Consider the following 25,192-nt stretch of genomic DNA (forward strand, 5'->3'; position numbering starts at 1 on the left):
CTGGTGGCTGTAAGAATGCTCTGCCGTTTACCCCTGTGCTTCAGTCTCATTTCATCTGTCAGATGAGAAGTGTCATCCGCAGTTTGACCCTGTCCATGGCTGCTGATGAAGCCCACAGACACTAATGAGTTCACAGGCTACTGCTGCAATCAGAATTCTCAGAACACTTTCTCTGACAGATAAGGATGAAATTGATGAAAGCACGAGCTTCCAGGAGGCTCAAGACGCAGGACAACTGAAGGCTGGGGAGGAAAAGGAACTGACGGGGGATGATCGATAGCAAATGAGGTGGAAGGACGCTTCACCCGTCCTTCAAAGTGCAGACATATCTGTATATTTCTCAATTCTCTGTGCAGAGAATGGGCAACCATTAAAAAAAAAAAACACTTATAAAAGTTGTAAAAGAACAACCCTTGGTTCAGGTGTGCCATACTCCAGGAAGGCGTTTCTAATGACCTCACCCCCAACTCCTGGACAAGGTCAAGTGCCCACTCCCTCTCCCCATGAGGTTCAGTCCTGTGTCATATTCATTCTTGAATCCCCAGCATCGGGCACTAGAAGGAGTTCAGTACATATTCATTGAATAAAGTTTATAGTCAGAGTTACTGAAATGGGTGATAGGAGAATGGAAACTAAAAGTAGGATCTGGCTCAGGTTTCAGGAGTGTCAGCTGGCTCAGCTAAAGGATGCTATGTGTTGGCAGCGTGGAATTGGCAGCTGGAACCATTTTGTAGGTATGGGAGCTGATGTTCAGCAAAGCTCAGGCCTTGCCTAAGGCAAGTCCATGGACGGTCCCCCCAAAATGCACAGGTCCATAGAAGGCCTCATGAAACTCACCCCCTTCAGGAGAGAACCTCCAGAGGTCCTAGGGAGGAGATGAATTTGTTTCCCTATCACATGCCACCAAGCCTCACAAACAAAGATCAGTAGATGACCTCATGAATGGAACATGCAAGTCAATTTAGTTTAGTTTTTTTTTTTTTAAAGAGACATTAAATTTATCTCTTTTTTAAAAAATTTAGACATTCACTTGTACTCGATAAATATAATATACTAAAATATTTTTTGATTCAATATGGTTAGATAAACATGAGAAATGAGAGTGGGAAATGAGGAAGAAATGAGAAAGAAGGAAATAGCAAAAGAAAAATAGGGCAAAGCAGCAAGGAGGCACCTAGAAAGAGGTAAGAACATCCTGCAGGCCACTGGCACTGTAGAATTAAAAGGGACTAATCTCTTGTTAGCAACCTGTGAACATTTAATATTTCTGTTTTTGACCCTTTAGGTTCTATTCCATATAGATCACCAAACTCACTCTCTTATCCTGTCAATATACACGGGATACTATGCCAGGATCTAGGGATGCAAAGACGCAGTGCCCCAGGGTCTCCCAGTCAGCGGGGAGAGGTTAGTGGAGCAGCAAATGACAGAGGGGGATGGCAGGGTTGGGGGCAGGACAGAGGAGAACCCAACCTAGGGCTGGGCCGTGCAGAGGCACTTCCAGGAATGGCACCAGCTGTGTGATTCCAGGTGAGAAGGCAGGGTAGGGTAGGGGCATTTTGTGCAGAGCAAACAGTAAGGGAGGGCAAGGGTGCAGCTGGCCCTGCCAAGGCTCCAGGTTCGAGGATCCCAGCCACTAGGGCCCCTTTCCCTACGAGCCCCTCCTAGGATATGCTTGAAGAAGAGGGACCCATTCAAAAGGCCATTGGTCCTTGGAAATTCTGTCACAGAAGTCCATTCCCCCAGCCCTAGCAGCTGCTCCAGTCTGTCTCACTACTCCCAGCCTTCTCCATCCCCAGGCCTAGGATGGGGCGCAGTCAGTGTCCTGGACCTGAAGCATTGCTCTTAGTAGAACATAAGCTTCTGAAGCCTTCACAGTCATGCATCTCCTATCGTGCTTAGCCTGGCTCCTGAGCACCCCTCCAGCAGCACCTCCACCCTCCCAGATCCAGTGATCCCAGGACAAGGGGTCAGGACCCAACCTCTTGCGGGTACAATCTCTGTGAGAGGCAGTGAAGAAGTACATTCCCTTCTTTTAGGGCTCCCATTTCTGAGGGACTGGCCACCAGACGCAACCTGGATATTGTCCGGTAGATGCTGATTTTCCGGTTGAGGGGCCCTGGGTTGGGATTTCCACATGGCACAGTGTGACCCATCCAGAGCAGCCAAGCCTGGCCCATTCAGGTCCCCTGAGCCTTGGGAGCACAAGCAGCCATAGTGGCCAACTTGACTGTGGGGGAGGTGGCATTGATCACACAGAAGCACCAGTGCAATGTCCAGCATCTTGTGCACAGATTATTGAAGTTCCTTCTTCCCTGTGGGGGGGGGGCGTTCCCCCAGCCACATTCCCACCCCTTCCACACTCATGTCCATTCCCATCTGCCTACTCCTGATGGCAGAAGAGGGTGCCTAACAGGGGAAGCAGAGCCCTGCTGAGAGGTGGGCAGACAGGTGGCTGTGCTCCAGGAGCTAGAAGACACCTGAAGCTGGACAGGGCTTTATCTGGGAGCAGGCGGCTGCTGAATAATGAATTCCGACTCTGTGTCTGCACTCCCAGGCTACACGCTGGGTGCACAGCACACACACACACACACACACACACACACACACACACACACACTGGGCTGACAACTTGGAGGGGCGGGGGCTGGCAGGGCTGTGAGTCTCCGTGAGCCGCTGGAAGGAGCAGCTCAGCTTGCTCAGTTGCCTTGGTCTCTGTGGGCAGCATCGAGGGGGCTCAGAGGGAGGAGCAGCTGCAGAGAGGAAGAAGGCGTGTGAGCCGCGTCGTTCCCGGGCTTGCTCCTTCACCAGCTGCTCCTGCCTGGCAGAGCCCAGGCTCTCCACACCAGCATGGCCCTGCTCGTCCACCTCAAGACGGTCTCAGAGCTGCGGGGCAAGGGTGACCGGATCGCCAAAGTGACTTTCCGAGGTAGGGAAGCCCCTGTCTTTAGGGGACCCCAGCTCTGGGCTGAGGGGAATAAGGCAGGGCCAGAAAGATGGATGGGAAAAGTTCTACCTGGGTTGGAGCAAGGAGGTTTTTCATGAGCAGCCATCTGCCCCTGGCCTAACAGGCCATTGTGATTTCTTGAAAATCAGGGCCCCCGTGTTTCCATGTCTGCATCTGTGTCTGTCTCCCTGCACTTGCCCATGTGCCAGTGCTGAGGGGCAGAGCCCTCTTCCTGCAAAGGGTCCTGGGGAAGCAGACATGAGGACCCCATCCCTGGACTCAGGGGGACCCAGGCTGGAGGGGCCCAGGCCTTCAGAGCCTTCCTGGGCCCCCTCTTCCTCTCTCTCTCCCTCCTGAAGGCTGGTTTCCTTGGGCATGGGGTGGGGGGTGGTGTCTGCAGCCTGGAAGACCAAGGTGGCTCCTAGAAACCAAGCTGCACGTAGCTGTCTGGGTCCCAGCATGATGGAATACTGTTGGCTTCCCTCAGAGCTGTCCATGGCCAGGGATCTTGTGAGGCCCACTAGTCTCCCCTCTGTCAGTTCTCTTCCTGCCCTCCTTCCCACTCATGCAGCCAGTGACCATTTACTATGATCTATATGCCAAGTTCTGGGGGCTGAGCATGACCCAAGCCCTGCCCTTTAGGAGCCCAATCCCATGGGGCAGGATGACCAGTGGGCAAATAGGACAGGTGTGTGATATGACAAGAATGGGGCAAGTGCCGCATGCAAGGTACAGAAGCAGCACGCTGACCAGGCTTGTGGCCAGGGAAGGCTTCCAGGAAGAGGTGACACCTCAGCTGAAACCCAAGGGAGCAGCAGAAAGGACCAACATGCGGAGGTGAGGACAGAGCAGACAGAGGGGATGGGCTGCCCAAGGCTGAGAAAGGAGCTGAAACGGGGAACAGACTGAGGTTTCATGAGGTGGGAACCCAGAGTGGGTGCAGAAACTAAGGTGGGAGAGAGAGGCAGCGCCAAGGAGGCCACGCTACATTTACCCTGAGGACAGTGGGAAGCCCCTGAATGCAAGGCCAGGCTTACCTCTGCTTTATACTCACCTCCGCCTCTGCCTCTGGGCCAGGGGCATTTGGGGCAGCCTTTCACCAAAGGCCAGGGTACTCATTAGACCTCGTGGGGTGGGTGGGCTGGGAGAGTGGGGGAGATGCTGAGAGAATGCCACCAGATTAAAGAACAAAGTGAGTATCGGGGCCCAGGCCGGACACACAGGTGCACCTGTGTCAGGAAGGAGAGGTGAGACCGCAGTGCAGTCTTTCCGGGCACTCTCCGGCAGCAGCCCAGGTACCCACACCACTGCCTCAGTCAGGCCACTGTAGGGCAGGAAGTCCTGGATTGTCCATACTGTGTGCATAGGGACAGCAGGGGGGAGGAGATCATAGTGTCCCTGTGCGCAGAAGGCAGAGGAAGTGGGGGCTGGGCTGCCTGTTGCTTCCCACACCAGCCCAACAACTGCTTTCTCTGCAGCGCCCTGGATCCACTGCATGCCACCTGCCGGCTCAGCTGGCTTTAGTAAAAACAAGGGTGTCCTTTGATCTGTGAAATGTGTCCCTGTGTTGGGCAGGCAGTATAGTATTTGGCTGTTTAGCTACAGGTCGCTATGTTTTTGCACCTATGAAAGCAAAGTCCCAGGCTGCACAAGCCAGTCCCATTTGCAGGCAGAGGAACCAAGGCCAGTCGTAAACAGATGTGCATAGCATTCATGGAGGGGCTGACGCAGGGTGGCCCCAACTCACAAGACCTCACCCCCAGCCCTGGCTGCTCAATCCTGCAATCTCCTTTATCTCCTCGTCAACTGGAGTAAGCGTCCTGTCTATCTGATGCCCACCATTTTCTTTGAGTGGTGGGGCTGACCACAAGGGCACTAGCCCCCTTGCAACCTGCGTCATCTGGACGGACTGGAGAAACCCACTTCCAAGCTCTGTGGCCACAGGCAGAGCTCTGGGAGAGGGGGTTTCCAGAAAGACTCCTTTAAAACAACCAGAGATACCTCAGACATTCACCTGCTACAGTCAGCAGTTAATAACTATAGACACTCAAAAGACCAACCCTAATAATCCTTTAGAGGAAACCAACCCACTCTAGAATGTTCTAAGGCATCTGGTGCACACAACCTCCATTGTCCAAGCAAATATGCTGCAGGGAGAAATAAGAAGCTGGTGAACAGTCAGAGGTTCCTCTAATCCCGTGAGTGAAGCTCATGCCAAGTGGGGTGAGGGAGGCCTCGGTAAATGGGCCCATTGGCAGTGGCCCAGGTAGACTAGGAGGGCTGGTTGAAAGACAGCTTGACTTTCTGTGCTGTACCACCCAGGACACTTAGGAAAGAGCCCTATGTGGCTGTGGTGGGGAAAGTTCTACAAGTCCTGGGTCCTACCTACTCCTGGGTTTTACCACTTACTTTGCCTCTCTGGCTCTCAGTCTCCACATCTGTAACATGGACATGATAACACCCACCTACCAGATTGCTTCAGTGAAACAATAGGTGTGGAAGAGTAACTGATGTGTCTGTGAGGCGGTCATTGCAGTTCTCCTTGGGGCAGGCTGCCCTGAGACCCCTATTCCCATGTGGGCTGGGCATGCACCAGCATTGTCAATGGACACCCCTCTTTTTCTGCCACCCCAGGTCAGTCAGCCAGCCTACTGGTAGGCTACTCAGAACTCACCCCCCAGCTCCATCCCTTGCTCTTCTCTCTTACAGCCCCAGCAGCCACTCTTCACCTGGCCCTGCACTTATTTATTCATTCACTGAACGTGCTAATATTTGAGGACAGGCCTAAGACTCTGGGGGTGAAGAAAACACAGCCCCTGCCTAGCAGTCAGACAGGAGACACCAGAAGGCCTGGTCCCTGTCCCTGTCATATATGCAGGCCATAGGGCCTCAGGGCTTGGCTTCCCGTGAACGAGATGAGACAGCGGTCTCCATTTAATGCAGAGACCTGCAGTCAGAATCAGGAATGGGCTGAGAAGGAGCCCTCTTGACCACAGGTTGCTATTCGAAGGGAGACCGTATTAGCTTAGGGTTTGTCCTTTTCCAATTCCTAAAATAATTCTCAGCATCAATCAGCCATGGAATACAGGGTGGGAAGGGTCTCTAGCTCCTCTAGCCCAACATTATGTCCAGTGTTGAGCCCCATTCAAACCTGAGGGCTAACTGGGCTGTCGGGGATCCAAATGACAGACTGACTGGGCCAGTTCTGTGGTCTCCCTTTACTCTCCATCCCGGAGTTTTCTTGCCAAAATACCAGGTTTGGGGATTTGATCTGTGAGATGGGTGACGTCTGGAGGCTGGATCTGATCTCCACATAATTTATCTGAACGGGTCATTGGTACAAAGATTTGTTTTATCAAGGTTTCCCCCTCAGCCCGGCTGACTTTTCCTCCTTACTCCTTCCCCCACCACACCCCATTATGTTCCCACTGCTTTGAACTTCCTGCCATTCCCCCAAAGACGTCAAGCCCTGTATATCTCCAGGCCTCTTGAGATGTTGTATTTCTTCTGCTTGGAGTGACCCCCCACCCAACCTTGAAAACTCCTATGAATTCTGTTCATCCTTCAAGGCCCAACTCATACATCACCTCCTCTGTGCAGCCTTCCCCCTCCCTTGCAGTACTGTGTACATACTCCTCCCACAGCTCAGCTAGGGCACTTTGTGTCTTAGAAACTGCCCCAGTTCTGCATGCTGTGCTAACATCCGAGAACATTCAAGATAGAGATCCATCGTAGCTATCCTAAGGGTCCCCATGCGGAACACGGGGCCCGGTCATCAAAATGAACACCAACGGCTTCCGTCTTTGAGGTATTCAATCGTTAGTGGGTTTAAATTCTCCTTCCACTGTGGCACTGCCACTCTTTGGCTCAGTTTTCCAACTGTGAACCCCCACCACCCCATTTCTATTCAAGAGGCATCAGGGACTGGAAGAGGCCTCAAGAGCCAAGAATCAGAACTCTGGCCCATGTTCCCCCCATCGACCCCCCTCCCGCCCCCCGCCCCCCCAGAGGGAGGCTGACCTTGTCCTCTAGCAAATGTTGGAGAGTCCAGCTCTGGCCCACAGGTTGGAAGCAAGAGGGGCTGCACGTGACACTACTCCATCACTGAATGTGCACTTTCTGAACGTTGCTGCATACAGCTCTGGGTACAGGGTGGGCTTAAAGGCAAACCAGGGACTCACAACCTGATAGGGGAGAAGAAACATGTGCAGACCTAATGGAGAAACATTTCTGGACCTGGGGGTAAGGGGGGCAAGGTATGCTTAGGGGTAGGGCATACATTGCAACACATTCAGAGGATGGCAGCTTATTTCAGCTACAGAGACCAATGAATGCTCCAATAAAGGGGCAGAGGAAGAGGAAGAGGAGGGGAGGAGGACGCAGTTAAGCTGGGTCTTGAATAACTGCTTGCACACGTGGAGATACAGAAGGAAGGGTGAGGAAGGGTTGCTGAGGGGAGGGGAGGCCATTCTGGGTAAGGGACTGACAGGACCAGAGGCCAGAGGAGGGAAATCTCAGTTAAGTACAATGACTAGAAAGGCACTAGTTTTGGCCAGAGCAGAGGCTGTAGGAAGTGGGTGCAGAGGAAGATGAGCTAGGAAAGGAGCATGGGGCCGGGGTGGGTGGCTGCATGCTGGGAAGGGATTTGGGCCCGGTCGAGCACAAGGGACAAAATTCCCCCTACTCTTGGCTGCAAGGACCACCTCAGACTCCAAATTAAATTTATTTTCCCCCATTAAAATGGGGGAGTTCTCCCTCTCGATGATACTATGACTTCCATTGAAAACATCTCCGTCATTCCTGGTGAGGGAGGCCCAGAGCCCCCAGTCCTGATATGCTCCTGGGATGCCTGGCCTGTGTGTGCACTCGGGCCCGGCCCAGCACCTCCTCTCTGGGAGGGCGTGGGGTGGGTGTTGCCCCCCTTGAAAACAGCACCTGGGGGACCTTTTAGGACAACCTGAAGCCCATGGCTGGCTGTGGACACAGCTCCGTGCCTTTCTATCCATCTGAGGTTGTGCCCCCATATCCTCTTCTCTTCCCAGCACACACACGACCCTCACCCCCAGGGGATCTTCTTTGCCTGAAGTCCCAGGTGGTGAATGTCCCCCCTCCCACTCAGATCGAGCTGGTGTAGCCCTGGGAAAGCAGGCAGAGCTGCTGAAAATTCCCCAGGCTTCTCCTGCTTTGAGGAGATGAGTGTGTTTTCGTGGCATGGAAATGAACAGAAAACTGTCCTCTGCTACAAAGGCTCTTGACAAAAGTACTGCTGGGAATGTGCTCAAGACCAGGCTTGCAAATAATTTCCCTGAATGGCTGAAGCCCAGGTTATCTTATCCATCTTTCCTGAGGAAAAAAATACCCTGCATCCCTCCCACCCACTCCCATTCCTGAGTTTCATCCTTTAAAAAAAAAAAATTATTAATTCTTTATAATGGAAAACCTCAGATATGCACAAGAGTAGGGGAACTAGTATAATGGCCCCCAACGTCTCCCTATGCAGTCTTAACAGCAATCAACTCATGGCCAATCTTGTTTTATTTGTACCCTGTCCTACTCCCACACCCCAAATTATCTGGAAACAAATCCCAAACACCATTCCATTTCATCTATAAACATTCAGTACACCGCTACAAAAGATAAAGACTCAAAAAAAAAAAAACCCACGTATTATATCACTCCTAAAAAATTAACAGTAATTCCTTAATACTATGAAATATTTAGTCAGTCATCAAATTTCTAATTATCTCATCAGTGTCATAAATTTTTTTCCAGTTCATTAAAAGCTACATTTTAATGTGTTTTATAAATCAAATATTTAATCATGCACCCATCCTTTCATTCATCCAGGCAACAATATTCATTGAGGGCCAGTTACATGCCAGGAGCTAGTCTAGCACTGGGGTGATAGCAGTAATGAGACAGATGTGGTCCCTGCCCTCAAAGAAAAGATGGTCATTGCACAAGTCACTGTGAGCATGCTGAGTATTCTGGAAAGGAAAGCACAGATATGAGGCAGCATGAGGCCAAGGAAGCCCATAGACCAGGAAGTCCGGAAGCCACCTGAGAAAGTGAGTCAGAGTTGTTTAGGAAGAGCACATGTGAAGGGGAGTGGGAGCAGTCCAGCAGCTCTGGTGCCTTTCAAAATCATCCACCCTGGAGCCCAGCAGACAAAGCTGGAAAAGTTCACAGAGTCCAGGGAGAAGATTTTTCTGAGCAGGGTCTAAGTTGATATTGAAGCTAGCCTCTGTCAGCCTGCTGACAGAGGACAGCATTTTGAAAGGACAAAACCTCCAAGAGGCCCCATTCCAGGCAGAGGGGCTAATAGTATAAACACAGGTGTACAGATATGTCAAGTGTTTGGGAGGTGTTTGCTGAGGTTCAGGTGGGAATGGGGTGGAGGGGAGGCTGGGGCCCAAACACAGAGGGTCTTCAATGTCATACTGTGGAGTTTGAACTTTGCTTTGTAAGTAAATGGGAATCACCAAAGCTCTTAGCCAGAGAATGAGAAGGGAAGATCTGGTTTGGGAACGGATACTCTGGATGTCAGGACCCAAGGCCAGGAGCCCAGGGAGGAAGCTGGGGCAGTGGTGGAGGCAGAGGGCTGTGAGTTCGGAAAGAAGGGGTGACATGGATTCAGAGAGGGAGGGATAGCAGCTCTGAGATTGGAAGTGAGCAAGAGGGCAGGATGAGGGGGCCTCTGGATTTTGGACTTGAGTGCTTAGGTGGATGGTGAGGCCACCAGTGGGTCTGGGGAGCACGACAGGAAGAGCAGGCTTAGGGGGAGCACAGAGAAGATGGGCTTGCCTGCGGGTCATTCTAGAGAAAACCCCAGGAAATCAGAAATCTGGCTGGGTACAATGAGTGCCCATCAAATGGTCAGTTTGGGAGTCCAGCCAGTAAGTAAAGGTCTAAGAGAAGAAGAGATGTGCCTGAGTTTAAGTTCTTATAGGGCTGCTTTGGGATCCAGTGAAAAAGGTGATATACAGGAAAGGCTCTACAAACTGTAAGGTGCTAATTACCCCTTACAGGATTCCTCGTGCTTTAGCCTTCTAGAGAGGCAGGAATAGAGTAGATTGTGATCCTGGGGAACCTAGGGACCCAGAGATGTGCTGCGAAGGGCCTTAGTTGATTCTCTTCTGGACTCCTCCAATTGCTGACACACCAAATTCCGCCAGACATGGAGATGACAGGTAACAACATCTGGAGCCATCATCGCCCAGGCGGGTTCCTCCAGAACAGGGACCTGGGCTGGTTCCTCAGGGCCTGGCACAGAACAGACCTGAAATAGAAGTGACAGAAAGGAGCCCAGCCTGCAGGTGTGGCAGGAGCTGCTGCACAGTTAGCAACAGGAGCCACTCTGCAGCCCCTGGTCCAGGTAGCACCAAGTAGTGATCTATTTCTCTCACTGACAGTTCCAGAAAGTTCTGCTGAGACAGGGAATATCATGTGATCATTTTCACACTGGCACAACAGTCTGTCTCTACGCTATATTTTTTTCTTTTTTTTCAAAGCAGAAGGGCTCATTGGCTTAGTTGGAGGTCGGTTTTCACTTATTAGCTTTTTTTTTTTAGCCAAAGTTTAAGATAAAGTCAGGACTGCAGTTTTGACAATATTTTTTACCCAATTTGAATATATATATAAAAAACGTCACTCTCCCATCACGCCTCATTACATTCCCAGTGCCTGGCACAGAGCAACTACTCTATAGAGCTTGTGGACCACTGGGACCACAAGCTCCTCCATCTGTCACAATAATGCGAGACCCTAAGACCCAGCAGTTGCTGAGTGTGTGATTAGCACTGCCTTAGTCTCAAGGGGAAACATCACATTCTCTCTCTGCCTCATTGCCTGGGTCTGAAAAATGGGAACCAGAGCCATCAGTTCATTACAGAACTTAAGTGAGCATCTGAAAGGAAGTACAGGTTTGAGCTGAGCCTGAGAGGTGGGATTTATAATCCGTGCCCCGTTCCTGCCTCTCAGATGAGTCCCTGATCTAAGCCTGAGTTTCTACTGTATGTACCTGTATATTAACAGCGTGAGGCGAGGGGAATAAGTGAGTGAAGGTAGAATGATGTTTGAATAAGATTTGTGGAAAATGAAGAGTTAGAGGTAGATGGGGCCTCCATCTAGATGAGAAATAGAGGAAGGGGCTGAAAAAGCTGGTGATTTTCAGAGAGCACATTATTTAAGGAACTTAAGAAATAGTTGCTTTCTTGGACAACTCTTCATGAATTAAATTTCTCCATTCTGCTGTACCATCAACTGTCATAAAATTGAATATGTGTTCCTCAAGGTGGGGGGGTGGGGGACCTGTTATTACAAGAGACGATTACAAACAACGAAACAAGAAAATCATTAGGGATATAGAGAATTTGACAACACCATAAACCACCTTGACCCAAGTGGCATTTCTAGAACACTACACCCCAAAGTTGAAAAATACATATTCTTTTCAAATGCATATGGCACACTCATCAACACAGACCATAGGCTGAGTAAACAAGTTTCACTACATTTCAAAAGACTGACATCTTACAGAGTATGTTCTCTAACTACACTGGAATTCAATTAGAAATTAGTAACAATAAAAGATTTTTTGAAACTCCAAATATCTGGAAATTAAACAATAAATACCCTTCAGAATAACTTATGGTCAAAGAAGAAAACAAAAAGAAATTATAACATGTTTCTAACTGAATTATAATAAAAATGCAACATAACATTTATAGTTTTAAATACAGCAGAAAAGAAAAAAGTCTAAAATCAATGATTGAGGTTTCTGCCTTAAGAAGCTGCTAAAAGAAGAGCAAATAAAACTCAAATCTTGAAAAAATTATGTTAAGTGAAATATGCCAGACACCAAGACCACACATTGTATGATTCCACTTATATGAAATGCCCAAAATAGACAAATCCATAAAGACAGAAAGATTAGTGATTGCCAGGGGCTAGGAGAAGAGAACGGGAAGTGGCTGCTTAAGTATGGGCTTCCTTTTGGGATGATGAAAATATTCTGGAATTAGAGAGTAATGAATTAACAGTGAATTTTATGGTTTGTGAATTGCATTTCAATAAATAAAAATAAGAACAACCTAAAAATTAAACCTAATGAGAATAAAACAAAAGAAATAGAAAACAGACAAACAGAGAAAACTAACAGAGCCAAAAGTCGGTCCTTTGAAAAAAATTAATAAAATGGGTAAACTATAGCAGACTGACCAAGTGAAAAAAAGCAAGAAAAACACAAATTACCAACATCAGGAATGAAAGAGAAGATATCATTGCATTAACAGGAAAATAAGGAAATATAATGAATAATCTTATCTCAATAAAGTTCTAAACATCAGATGAAATGGACAAATCCTTTGAAAAACAACTTACCAAAACTGACAAAAAGAAATGGAAAATCTGAAGAGCCCAAAACCTATTAAAGAAATCAAATTTATAATAGCGATGACGATACCAGGACCCAAGGCCAGGAGCGCAGGGAGGAAGCTGGGGCAGTGGTGGAGGCAGCGGGCTGCGCCCCCACAGTGGATGATGATGATAAACTACTTTCTCGTAAAGAAAACTTCAGGTCTAGGTCACCTCACTGGTAAATTCTAGAAAACATTTAAGGAAGAAATAAAACTAATCTTACACAAATGTTCAGAAAATAGAGAAAGAAGAACACTTCATAACTCATTTTATAATATACCAAACCCTAATAAAGACATACAAGAAGAAAAGTAGACCCCAATATCCGTCAGGAAAAATGATGTAAAAATCCTGAACAAAAGATTAGTCAATTGAGTAGCAATATATGAAAGGGATAACACATCATGACAAGTGAGTTTTATCCTGGGAATAAAAGGTTAGTTTAAAATTGGAAAATCAAAATGTTTCACCATATTAATACAAGAGAAAAACCACGAATAGATACAGAAAAAACATTTGACAAAATCCAACACCCATTTATGATAAGAACTCTCAGCAACCTAAGAGTAAAGAGAATTCTGATAAAGGGCAACTACAAAAAATGCCCAACTAATATCAGACTTAATCCTGAAACATTAAACATTAGATTATGAGCAAGGCAAAGACGTCCACTCTCACCACTTCTATTCCACATTGTACTGGAATTGTTGCCAGTGAATTAAGGCGAGAGGAAATACAACTCACACAGATAGGAAAGAAAGAAGTAAAACTGCCCTTTTTCACACACCAACACAGAAAAAACCCTAATTGGTTATGTAGAAAATTAAGGAACCTACATAAAAGTTACCATAATTCATAAATGAATTTAGCAAGGTTTTAGGATCTAAGCTTAATATAAAAAAATGTATTTCTATAGAAACAAACCATGTGGAAAATAGAAATTAAAAAGCAATTACTTTTACAATAGCATACTTGTAAAAACCATTAAATATTTAGAAAGAATTTTCACTACAGACTTGAAAGACCACACTAAAAGAAAAAATGCTGAAAGAAAAAAAAGAAACCCAAATATATAGAAAATATATTGTGCTGATGGATTGGAAGACTCAGAATTCTTAAAATGTCAGTTCCCCCAAATTGATCTATAGACTGATTACAATCCTAAATAAAAATCACAACGGTCTGTTTTGTAGAAATTGAAAATTACTTTAAAATTTATATGGACATGCAAATGATCTAAAACAGCCAAAGCAACTTTGAAAACGGAGAAGAAAGTTGGAAGATTACGCTTTGATTTGATCGGCTAGAAATAATGTATTGATTGTGTGGTGATTATACAAGTATATGCATTTATTGAAACATCACTGAGTTGTGCACTTCAGATCGGTGAACATAAATTTTACCTAGTTTTTAAAAAAAGCTAATCACACCTAAAATACCTAAAACTTGTTATATAAGATGGGGAAGAAAATTGTTCCTTATTATATACTACTAAAAATATGCTACAAAATGTGATTCATAATAAAGGAGACCATTTTTATATTTAAGACATCGCTTAACTATCTAAAAGACTCATAGCCATTTTTTTTGGGTGATGAACTATGCACCAAGTGTATAAGCACTAGCATTTCCTCCATTTTATAGATGAGGTAACTAAGGCCAAGAAAGGTTAACTTCTTTGAGGGCTCCTGGCCAGCAAGTGGTAGAGCTGGGGCTTGAACTCAGGCAGTCTGGCCCACGAGCCTTACCACTATCAGATGGCCCCTTGTGCTTGTAAGGAACTTGGTGCTGTACTCAGCCTTTCATAGAAAGTCTCTTGCTGAACCTCACTGTGGTTCCGGGATGCAGGCTGTTCCAGGATAATTGCCCCAGTTTGCAGATGACGGCTCTGAGACCCTGAGGGGCTGAATAACCAGCGTCAGGCCTCCTGACCCTGAGCTGCAGCATCAGCCCCCAAACCTACCTAGGCCTGGCTCTTTGTCTGCACACGGGGATGCCTGGGCTTCGCCTCCTGGTGCTCGTGGGAGTAGCTGGCCTTCCAGAAGGAACAGGCTGATCTGAACTGGGGAGGATGAAAATAGCAGGGCCACCACTCCTGAGCTGCTGTGGAGGAACAGAAGGCGAGCAGATTTGGGGATGTCAGAGCGTTGCAGCTAGGAATGGGGTACTTGCCAAGCCACCCTCCATGTAGTCCATCCCAAGCACTGCAGACAATGAGGTTTCGCTGATTTTAGATAACGAAAGGGAATAGTGACAGGTCTGAGTCACAAGCAGAGTGTTTCACTCTATTTCTAGCTCACACGGGGTAAAGAATAATGGCACCGATATAGGCCACAGGGCTAGGTCCTGGGCAAAGCAGTGATGTTCCTGAAGCTTGTCCTCAGGACCTTCTCCTTTCCTTTAGATGCTACCCACTCTGTGCTCTCTCAGGACCCTAGGACCACCCGCCACAAGGTCTTCCTTCTGTGGGCTGCTCCCTAAAGGGGGACCCTTTTCATTTTTCCCTTCACCATCAGAACTCACTTGTCCTGCGTTCTGCATCTTCAGGGTTCCATTCTTTGCTCCACACTTCCCAACTTTGCTCACACTGTTCTCTCTGCTCGGTTGTCCCTTCTCTCTCCCGCCTCCCCAATCTCTCCGCGTGCATAGCTAGACCCACCAATCTTCCAGGGTCCAGGGAATGCCCATGCTTCTTCAATGCCTTCCTTGATCTGCTAAGTTGAGGCCATTTCTCCTTTTCCTGTGTTCTCACTTTAATTACACTTTTTGCATGCCAAGGACCAAATTTTGCCTCATACAGTAGCCTTTTCCATGTCTAACCTATCTGCCATCTGGATTGTAATAAGCTGCTTCAGGTAGCATAACGATTCAAATTATCTTTGTACAATCCCCACCCTCCCCTGCCCCAGAGCCCAGTGCTGAATAGATGACCCTCTTGCATGTGGGAATGCAAGACCAATAGCACAGGCTAACAATACAGTCCTTACATGCCTGCCTTTGCTCAATGTCTGGCTCTAACAAGGTAAACCGTCTGGAAGAGGGAGCTGTTTTGTGCAAATGGGATGTTTTGTACCCTTAAGTCCCATCCCATAAAAGGCTAGCACTCCATCCTGCATATGAGACAACAGCTGAGCTCACCTTCATTTCAGAGGGTAGCTGCAATCCAGATATTTTAAAATGGCGAATGACATACAAGTTATTTCTATTAAGCTTTGGACTTCTGAGCCCCCCCACTTGGGTATATCCGATGTCAGGGCACTTATTACAGTTGCGAGCACAGAGTCAGCTATCCAAATTCATTTATTGACTCAAGAAGGAGTTTATTTCAAACCAAACAGCTCAGCTAGCCCATGAGCAGCTGCCTCTAAATGAAAACAGACGCTGTTCCATGTTCCCATCTAATCTCACTCTATCCACAAAAGCCTCCCCACTGCAGAGAATAGGCTATTTTCTTTCTCTCTAGACTTCTTCTAAATCTTCTCTGTGGCAAGAAAGGTGATTGGATATTGGGATTTAAAATGATTTTTGTCTGAAAGCCATTTAAAATGGAGCTGAAATTTCAACAGGACTGGTGCTGAGGGGAGTAGATGGTAAGTGGAGATGAACTTGAAAAGAGAGATGAGGTTAGCAATCCCCACTGATAAGTTGGAAGGGATGACAGAGGTCCCCTGGCTCTGTCTTAATGAATAGAAAAGGACCAAGGGAATGATTCCTGCCACTGTTTGTACAGCCCTCCTAAAAAGTGACTTTTCAAAAATGCTTAAGGACATTCTGTTTTCTTAGTAAGTTGCCCTTTTCACTGTTTCTGTACCATTGATTTAATTTGTTTCAGCAACCCCCCTTTTTTTAATATCTAAAGGTAAAATTTAACTCATCCTGTTTGACAATATTCACCACATTTAAATCCCTAGGGCCTAAGGCATTGAAGTTTTACTGCATTTTGAAACAGAGCCCTAATGTATAAATTTTGCAATGGGTAACTCACTGCATTTCACGCCCTCTCAAACAAGATTATAGGAAATACGCAAGCAGAGGAGTCTTTGAGCCTCCATGCCTGTTGGACCCTGACACCATCTTGGATGGTTCCTGCCCCCACCCACAGAGCTGCTTAATTTTCACTCCGGGAGATGCTTGGGCACAGCCATATCTGAGGCTCATTATGATCTTCCAGGATGAAAAGGCCTTTGATTATTCAGAGTGTGGGCCATTGGGGAAGCCCCAGTGCACAGACATGCTCACCTGATTCTCCATTTACATTATGTTACCTGTGGGAAAAATTAAAAGAAGCTCTCGTGTTGGAATTTGAAATGGTTTTAAATCCACCATCTCTCGTGTTTCCCTCTCCTCCCTTGGCTGCCTTCCGGTTTGTTGCTGAGGTTTTTCTTTTGATGTTCTGTTTTGTTTTGTCCCCAGCTAGTGCTAAAGAGTCTACCTTTCCCATCTGTCTACTCACATCTATTTTCTTTGGATATAGCTTCTGCTTTATATCTTCTTTCTGATTATCTCAGAGGCAACTCCTCCCCACATGCCCACCATCCTACACACACACACACACACACACACACACACACACACACACACCCTTCTTCAGACCATCTACCTGACTCTAACATCAAACCTCTATCCTCCTTGTCAGGGGGTAGCTCTGGACTGAACTAGGACTTGCTTCTGAGCCGTAAAAACCAGGCAAGCCCTGGAGATTTCTGACCAATACTCTCATTAGACAAGCGGGGCAACTGAGACCAGAGGAGAGAAGTTAGTTCCCAGGGGGAGCAAGCCTGCTTTGCTGAGCCTCCTTCTTCATCCACTCCCACCCCCACCGCTCACCTTACCCCTCCCTGACCTGGTGCGGGTCATACCAGGTCTCCCTGGTTTTCTGGGGGGCGAAGAGCATTGCATGCCCTACCGAGTCCTCTCCTGGGTCCCCAGACTGCCCATCAGTGACAACCCAAACTGACCCTCAGAATGGGACTGAGTTCAACCTTGAGACAGCCCTTCAACAAAATGGTCTGCTGGTTTAAGTTGGTGGGGATTTAATTTTTTTTTCTTTTAATTGCAAAAGTAAAGCATGGTCACTGAAAAAAAAATTCAAACTCAAATGTATCCAGTAAAAAGTCAAAGTATGCTGCTCTCAACCTCTTCTCACTCCCCTGGCCCTGCTCATAGAAATTACAATCCCTGCCCATGTGCCTTTTCTCTTTCCTCCCCCACCCCAAACCATATTTATTTTTTCTTCTCTGTACCACTTCTCTATCTCATGCAAAATTGTATTTTAAGGTACATAATGCATGGTGTTGAACTAGCCATGTGTTCCAGTTCCCTGCCCTCCTTTGCTTGAGTCAGCTCCCTGAGGGCGGGGAACCATCCGTCTATCCCAAGGCCCCCAGACGCGGCCTTGGTACACTGAAGACTCTACTGAATGTTTCGAGTGACCTGAACCTGCTTATGTCCCCCACACATTGCCCACTCCATTCCCCCTCCAACCTGCTCTCATCCTCTCCTGGTTATGATTCTTCAAGCAATCTGGGCCACTGGATGGGCTAGAAAAGCAGGCAGCTTTACTTCTGCCCTGGTGGGTTGTCTATGAACCTGGGGCGGTGGTGGGGTCTGGGAAAATGTGTGTCCATATCACCCTCCCTATTACCTGTGCCAGTGGGGAAAGGAAGGGCAGTATATGGGAGGAACCACCGATGCTTTCCCCTCTGCTAAGGCTGACAGAAAAATGAGTGAGAATGGAGGAAGGCCCTTGGTTTACGGGGAAGAAGGTCTGGATACTCCAGGTTGTCCCGGGGCCTGGTTTGGGCAGGAGGTCCTGGGCCTGGCTACAGACGCTGTCTTAGGAGGGGGCTATCATTCGGCCGGGTGCCCTCCGCCCTCAGGGCCAGGCATGTGCTCAGGGCAGCCTCAGGCCAGGGAAAGCCAGCAGAGCTGAGGAGACCACAAAAGGAGGCCAAGAAAGCCACCGGGAAGGCAGCATGGTGGAGAAAAGGGACGGAGGTTTCATGGCCTTTGACCTGCCTACCTCACGGGACTGTGGAAAGGGTCAGCTAAGACACTATGGGAACTTGCGTCATTCTAGAGAGTGCTGCACAAGGCATGCAGTCCCATGGTTGTAACGAGTGCTGTGTGAACCCAAATGCTGTCATGACAACTATCAGGTCAAGAGGTCTGACCCCAAGCTTGTTGTCCAAGGGGGGTCTGACTTTAAAATTTCCTCTTTCTCCCACTTAGGGCAATCCTTCCACTCCCGGGTCCTGGAGAACTGTGAGGATGTGGCCGACTTTGACGAGGTAGGATGCCGTGTTCGGGGGAGCCAAGCCCTGGCCCAGAGGGGGACAAGCACCTTCCTGCCTCCTGGGAGCGAACTGGCCCCAAATCCTAGGAGGCAGGCTTGCTCAGGGCTCCTCATCTCTGGTTCGCTTCCTGGGAGGGAGCCTCCCGCCCCCTGCACCCAGATCCCTCTCAGGGACCTCTGCATAGGACAGCCCCCTGCAGAGCTACTGGCACAGTGGCAGTCCAGGCCTAACCAGTGGCCTGCTGCCCAGTCGGGGGCCTTCTGTTCTCTTTGGAGAAAGGGTCACAGATGTTGCAGGCCCCAAGCTGAGGTCCCAGCAGGCCTAGAGAAGGGGCTTCCCTCCCCATGTTCCCTGGGCATGAGGAGCAGCCAGGCTAAGCCCACCTGCCTTTTAGCAAAGCCAGTCTCACAGGGACCTCACCCCTTTCTCTCTAAAAGTTAGTGGGGAATCCCCCCACTGTATCTCCCCAATAAGCTTTTCTATTCTATCCCTTTTGATCTCAGGCTCAGAGGGTTGAGTCTTGCCCCAGTGCGTGGCACATTATTTCATTGGTCCCTACAAGGCCCAACTCTTGTTTTCATGTATGTATGTATTTATTATGTATATATTCTCTCTTATTCTCATATTCTTTCCTTCCATAGACAACCCTTCTAATGTGTATCTCTTGGTTTCAAAATTTTTATTGTCTTGTGAGCATATAATTTATGTTTATTTAAATGGTATTATTACGTATTTCATTTTCTTTCACTGAGCACCTTTTTAAAGTTCCATCTCTCTTGCTATGTTAACCTGTTGCTTCTACCTACTGTACATGTTCCATGGGACACATCTGACACACAGGGCGATCAACCATCCTCGCTTGCCTGGGACTGAGGGGGTTCGTGGAACACACACTTATAGGGCTAAAAGTGGAAAACTCCTAGTCAAACCAGGATGGGTTGGTCACCCTACACGCTTCACCTACCCACACCCCAGTGAGGAACCCTCAGTGTGCCTCCCACTCCCCACCACCAGAAATGCAATGAATATTCTTAGGCATGTCCCCTTTGGACCTGTGTGAGCATTTCTCTGGGACATATACCTAGACTTGGAATTGCTCTCATAGGGTGTTTATACACTTAATGTGACCCAGCACTGCCACGCCATGGTCTATACTTCCACCACCAGTGCATGTGGATCACTGTTTCCCATCCTCATCTACACCGGACGTTATCCAGCTTTCTGATTTTCACCAGTCTCACAGTGATACCTCATTATTGTTGTAATGGTATGTTTAAGGTTTCTTGCTTATAAATTGTCTGTCCATAGTCTCTACCCCTTTTTCTTATCAGTATAGCTATCTTTTTCTTATTAATTTGCAAGAGCTCTTTGTATGTTCTAGATATCAATCCCTTGTTGGTTTTAGATATTGAAAATATCCTCTCCCAATCTGCCATCTATCTATTAACTTTCTCCCTGGTGCCCCTCATTAACTAGAAGTCCTTAATCCTGGTGTGTTTTCAAGTGTTGCTGAAAAAGTCTTTACACTCTTCTAGGTTACAAATACATTTTCCTACATTTTCTGATTCTGTGACTGTATCTTTTACCTTGTATGTGGTTTAGCTAGAGGTCCAGTTTTATTTTTCTCCATATAAGGAATCATTTTTCCTAAAATCAACTTGCTAAGCAATCATCTTGTCTCCATTTATTGTATGTTAAGGTCTATGTCTGAACATTCTATTCTATCCCTTTAGTCTGTCTGTTCTCGAAATTCACCACACTGCATTAATTAATATGACTTTTCTGTATGTCTTAATATCTGGTGAGGCAAATTCCCTCTCTTTACTCTTCTTTTTTAAAGTTGACCTATTTATGGAACTTTATCCGTGCAGATAAATTTTAAAGTAAGCTTATCAAGGTCTTCCAAAAACCAGCTGAAATTTTGATTAAATTTCATTGAGCCTAAAAATTAACTTAGGAAGATGTCAATTTTTTATAATATTAAATCGTTTGGTCAAATTACCAACCATACTTTACTAGGATTTTAAAGTTTTCTACATAGAAGTCTTATGCATTCTTGACTATTTTCTAGATGCTTTATGGTTTTGTCATCATTATGAATGGTATCTTACTTTTATTACATTCTTCGTTGATTATTGCTGGCACAGAGAAATGCTTTCCTTTTCTTTTTTTATCTGGCAAACATGGTGAACTCTTACTCATTTTAATAGTTTGTCTATTGGTCAGTTTTTGTTGTGTATATGATAATATTATCTACAGAAATATTTTATCTCTTCCTTTGCATTTCGACCTCCTTACTTCTTTATCTTCCCGTAGAGTATTGGCCGTGATCTCTAGTTCTATGCTAAACAGTAATGATGTGGTTGTATATCCTTTCTGTGTTCTCCTCATTAAAGGAAATAAATGCATTTAAGTTTTGTCATCAAATAAATTGTAATAGGATCTTACTAGTTAATCTTGTCTTACTAGTTTACTGAGAGTTTTTTTTATAAAAACTTTATTATAAAAAGTTCAAAGGTTGTTCAACTTTATCGAAAGCTTTGTCTTCATTGATTTAGACAACCATAATTTGCTCCTTTAGTATATTTCATAATGTATTATTTTGGGTAGAGTCAGTGGACAAATATTTTTATTTAGGATTTTTGCAGCTCAATATATAAAATTCTTATAATTGCATAATACATAACATTTTCTGGAACAACAAATAAAATAGGAATTTATTCTTCCTTGACATGTTGGAAGAATCAAATGTAAAAACATCTAAGTCTGGACAGCTTGAGAAAGGCAGCTCTTCAACTCCCTTGTCAATTTCTCAATGTCTTCTTGCACCAATTCTGGATTGTTATATTTTTCTAGGTATTTTTACATTTCATCTAGGTTTACAAATGTATTAGCACATATTCAATCGTAATGTTTTTAAATTGTTTTCAAATCTTTTTTGTGCCTATAGGTAGTTCCACCTTTTTTATTTAATATTTCATTTATTTGTATCTTTGTTAATAAGATCTGTTTATCTTATTAATCTTCATAAAGAACCAGCTTTGGCTTCATTAATCTTTCCTGTTGTTCTCCATTTCATTGATTTCTGCCCTTTCTCTAATTATTTCCCTTCTGTCTGTATATTTTCTTTTGTTCTGTGACTCTTTTTCCAACTTTTTGGGTGCTACACCTATTATTTTTATCTTTTTTATTTCTTAATAAACATATTTAAAGTTATACATTTTGCTGTATATACAGTTTTACCAGTATCTTACAAAATTTTATATGCAGTGTTTTCATTCTTATTCAGTTTTGAACATTTCTTACAGTATTTTATGATTTTCTTTTAAACCTAAGTTACATAATAATATGTTAGTTTCCAAGTATATATGACATTGTAGCTCTTTATTTTATCCACTTCCAGTTTTATTGCATTACAATCAAAGAACATAGTCATATAATACTGACCCTACGGAATTTATTGAGACTTCTATTATGACCTATTCATGGTCATAAATGCTTCCTCTGCTTAAAAGCAATATGTTCAGTGTAGGGTTCTATATATAGTGCAATATAAACTCAAGCTTATATTAGTTTACATAAACTCAAGCTTCTTAGTTATATTATTCAATTTTCTGCTTGTTTTTCTCTGTTTGGTCTATCAGTTTCAAAAATGACTGTAATAGAGTTTCCTACTACAATTGTTGATTTACATATTTCTCCCTGCAGTTCTGTTAGTTGTTGCTTGATGTGTTTTGAAACTGTATTGTTAATTGCCTATATGCTCATGATGGCTGTATCTTCTAGTCTATTTTTGTTTTTACTGAATTTAATGTCCTTCTTTGTCTCTTATGATATTTTTGCACTAATTTCTATTTTGTCAGATATTAAGATTGCTAACTTAGCTTATTTTGGTTTATTTGCTTGGTATATCTTTTTCAACCTTCATATTTTCTTGGTGTATTTTTTCTATCTTTTTATTTTTAATATTTCTGTGTTTTCACATTCAAGTATGTCGTCTTAGGGCATGTATTATTAGATCTTAGTTTCTTCCACAATATGAGAGTCTTTGTATTCTAATTGATCAGTTTTATCCATTTACATCTATTGTAATTGCTATTATTATAAGGCTTATTTCTACCACCATCTTATTTTATATTTTCCACTTACTGTACTTTTTGTTGTTTGCTTTTTTATCCTTTCCAGCTTCCCATTGAGTAGATCAGATTTTCTTCTGTTAGTTGAAAAGTTATACATTCTATTTTTGTTTTCAAGGTAGTTACCTTTACTCATGTTTATGTATATTAATAGTGTAAACAAATCACTAATCATAATTTCCCCTAATGTGACAAGTACTTTAATACTCTCTCTCATGCCTCTTTGATTTCCCCACCTCAGCCCACATCCTCATGCTGATATTATCTAGATTAGAATTTTAATTCTAGGTTCTTATGAATGTGTGTTCTCCTTTCTTTTATTTGTGCTAGCCTTCTTTTTTCTTTTTTAAGACAATAGTCTTTACCAGATGTTTGATCACCTTTATTTCTCATATCTCTTTAAGCATCTCTTGGAATTGTTTTTCTTCTCATTTGAGTACTTCCTCCAAAAGCGTTTTTAATTTGGGTCTTTGTGTAACAAACTTAAAGCTCTGTAAACCTGAGAATATTTTTCTTGTTTCTTCCAATTTGAATAAGAGTTTCATTAGATATAAAATTTTAGGTTCAAAGTTCCTTCACTACTTCAAAAATATTATTCCATCTTTCTGTTGAGAAGTCTGATGGCCATCTGATTCTTGTAACTTTGTGGATGACCTTTCTTTCTCGCTGGGAAAAAAAAAGTGTAATTCCTTTATCTTTGATATTCTTAAACTTTATTATATTGTGTTTAATTGTGGGTTTCCTATCTCTCCTGTTTTGCACTATTTTGCAATCTCTTTCAAATTGAGGGCCTTTTATCTCTCATTTATTACAGAAAATTCTATCTCCATTGTTTTTTTCAAATATTCCTTCCATTCAGTTTTTATATTGTTCTTTCCTCTGCAACTCCTATTATCAGATGTCAGTACTTCTACTTCTAATTGCTGTTTCTTTTATATATATATATATACAAACACACACACACACACACACACACACACACACACACACACTATAAATCTTTTCCTGCTGTCTTCTGAGGGAGTTCTTCAAATTGATCTTCAAAATTCACTAATTTGTTTTTTAAAAAATTATTTCTTATCCTTGTTTCATTGCTAATGTATATATTTATGATCCATTTGTTCTAATGTTGCAGCCCCACCCAGTTGGTATATACTGTTCAGTGTATTGTCTTTCTTTTATGGAAGAGATCCTCTCCAAGTGTCTCTTTACTTTTCCCTGTTCAACTTTCCCTGGTATGAGCTACTCTGTCTGCTAACAAGTATTGGGGAGATATCAAAAACCGGCTGTGTCAGTCCCTGGGGGTTGAAGGGCAGGCTTGAGCACAAGGAAGGGCCCTAGTCACCAAAGAAACAGAGTAAGGCTCTCATCTCTGAGTCTTTAAGGAGAAACATGGTTGACAGAAGGCATTCTAGATTTTTAATAAACGATCTTTATGGGTGAAGAAGGTATAAGCAGTTGGTCTATCAATACCTTTTTCATCAATCATCCTCCCAGTAGCACTGCTGTCACAATTTTATCAGTTAAGGAGCAGGCAACAATTGCCCCAACGTAATGCCAGGGAAAGGTAAGAGCAGAACGTACAAAGATTTTCTCCGACCTATTCTCCCAATGCTGCTTCTATTCACTCCTGGCTCAAGCTGGGTAGCCTCTATCTTCCCCACACACATCAGCTCAAACAGCCTTTGGTCTCCCTGGGTTTCTCATATTTGCTTTTCTGTTTGTTTGTTACTTCCTGGAATCCTCATTTCCCTCCTGCTCCTATAGTTTCTGCAGGGTTGATTTTGGGGCAGAACCAACAGTCTTAAGTCATGATTTTGGCACAAAGCAGCAGCTCTGCTGTGACAACCAGAATAGCTTACCCCTTCTTGCCTAGACTTCACTTTTGACGAGGATATCTGGCTGTGTTCGGTCTGAGAAGGACGTTATGGCAGATTATTCCCTTTGAGGATGGCATTTAGCTGAGCAGCCACCAGCTTGATGGGCCACCCAGAATCTCTGTCCTCTCCTCACTTTGGGTCCATCCCACACAGTGCAGTTGCGTCCACAGGCCCAGGGCCACAGACACAGAGGAGAAAGTTCTCAACCTTCTTGCCTGGGCTAGGGAGTCACCATTGACCAGCACAGCCCCCAGGCTGTGCCCTCTCCAAGGAGAGTTCTGTTCTGGACTTCTCCCCTTCCTGGCTGTGTGACTTTCTGCCTCAGTTTCTAAGCTTCAGTTACTACTGTTGTCAAGTGGGGCTGATGATGGGTATGAAGTCTCTTTCTAAAATGATGAACAAAATGAGAGATTGTTGGATGATATCCATTCCAGGATACTAAACTAGCTGTCCTGGCCTCAGGCTTACCCCAACACAGAATCTGCACATTCCCTTCCTCTCCTTGTTTCCTCAGTT

At 44.9% G+C, this 25,192-nt stretch overlaps 1 protein-coding gene across 3 annotated transcripts in view; it reads left to right on the top strand.

Moving 5' to 3' along the window:
• The first annotated feature begins 2,635 nt into the window (after positions 1-2,635).
• The window catches only part of OTOF (otoferlin), an 88,888-nt gene continuing 66,331 nt past the window's right edge, over positions 2,636-25,192 (top strand). For 2 of the 3 annotated variants that reach the window (XM_074331805.2, XM_019735385.3), the window contains exons 1-2: positions 2,637-2,929; positions 18,596-18,654. In XM_074331805.2, coding sequence (XP_074187906.2) covers positions 2,851-2,929; positions 18,596-18,654 — 138 coding nt within the window. In that variant the 5' untranslated portion in view covers positions 2,637-2,850. Of the gene's footprint in view, positions 2,930-18,595; positions 18,655-25,192 lie in introns of all 3 variants that reach the window. The other variant, XM_088796250.1, reaches the window with a different exon arrangement.

Source organism: Rhinolophus sinicus, chromosome 2, assembly GCF_057876585.1.
Source record: "Rhinolophus sinicus isolate RSI-liver-muscle chromosome 2, RSI-T2T, whole genome shotgun sequence".
In the NCBI taxonomy this organism is placed as follows: domain Eukaryota; kingdom Metazoa; phylum Chordata; class Mammalia; order Chiroptera; family Rhinolophidae; genus Rhinolophus; species Rhinolophus sinicus.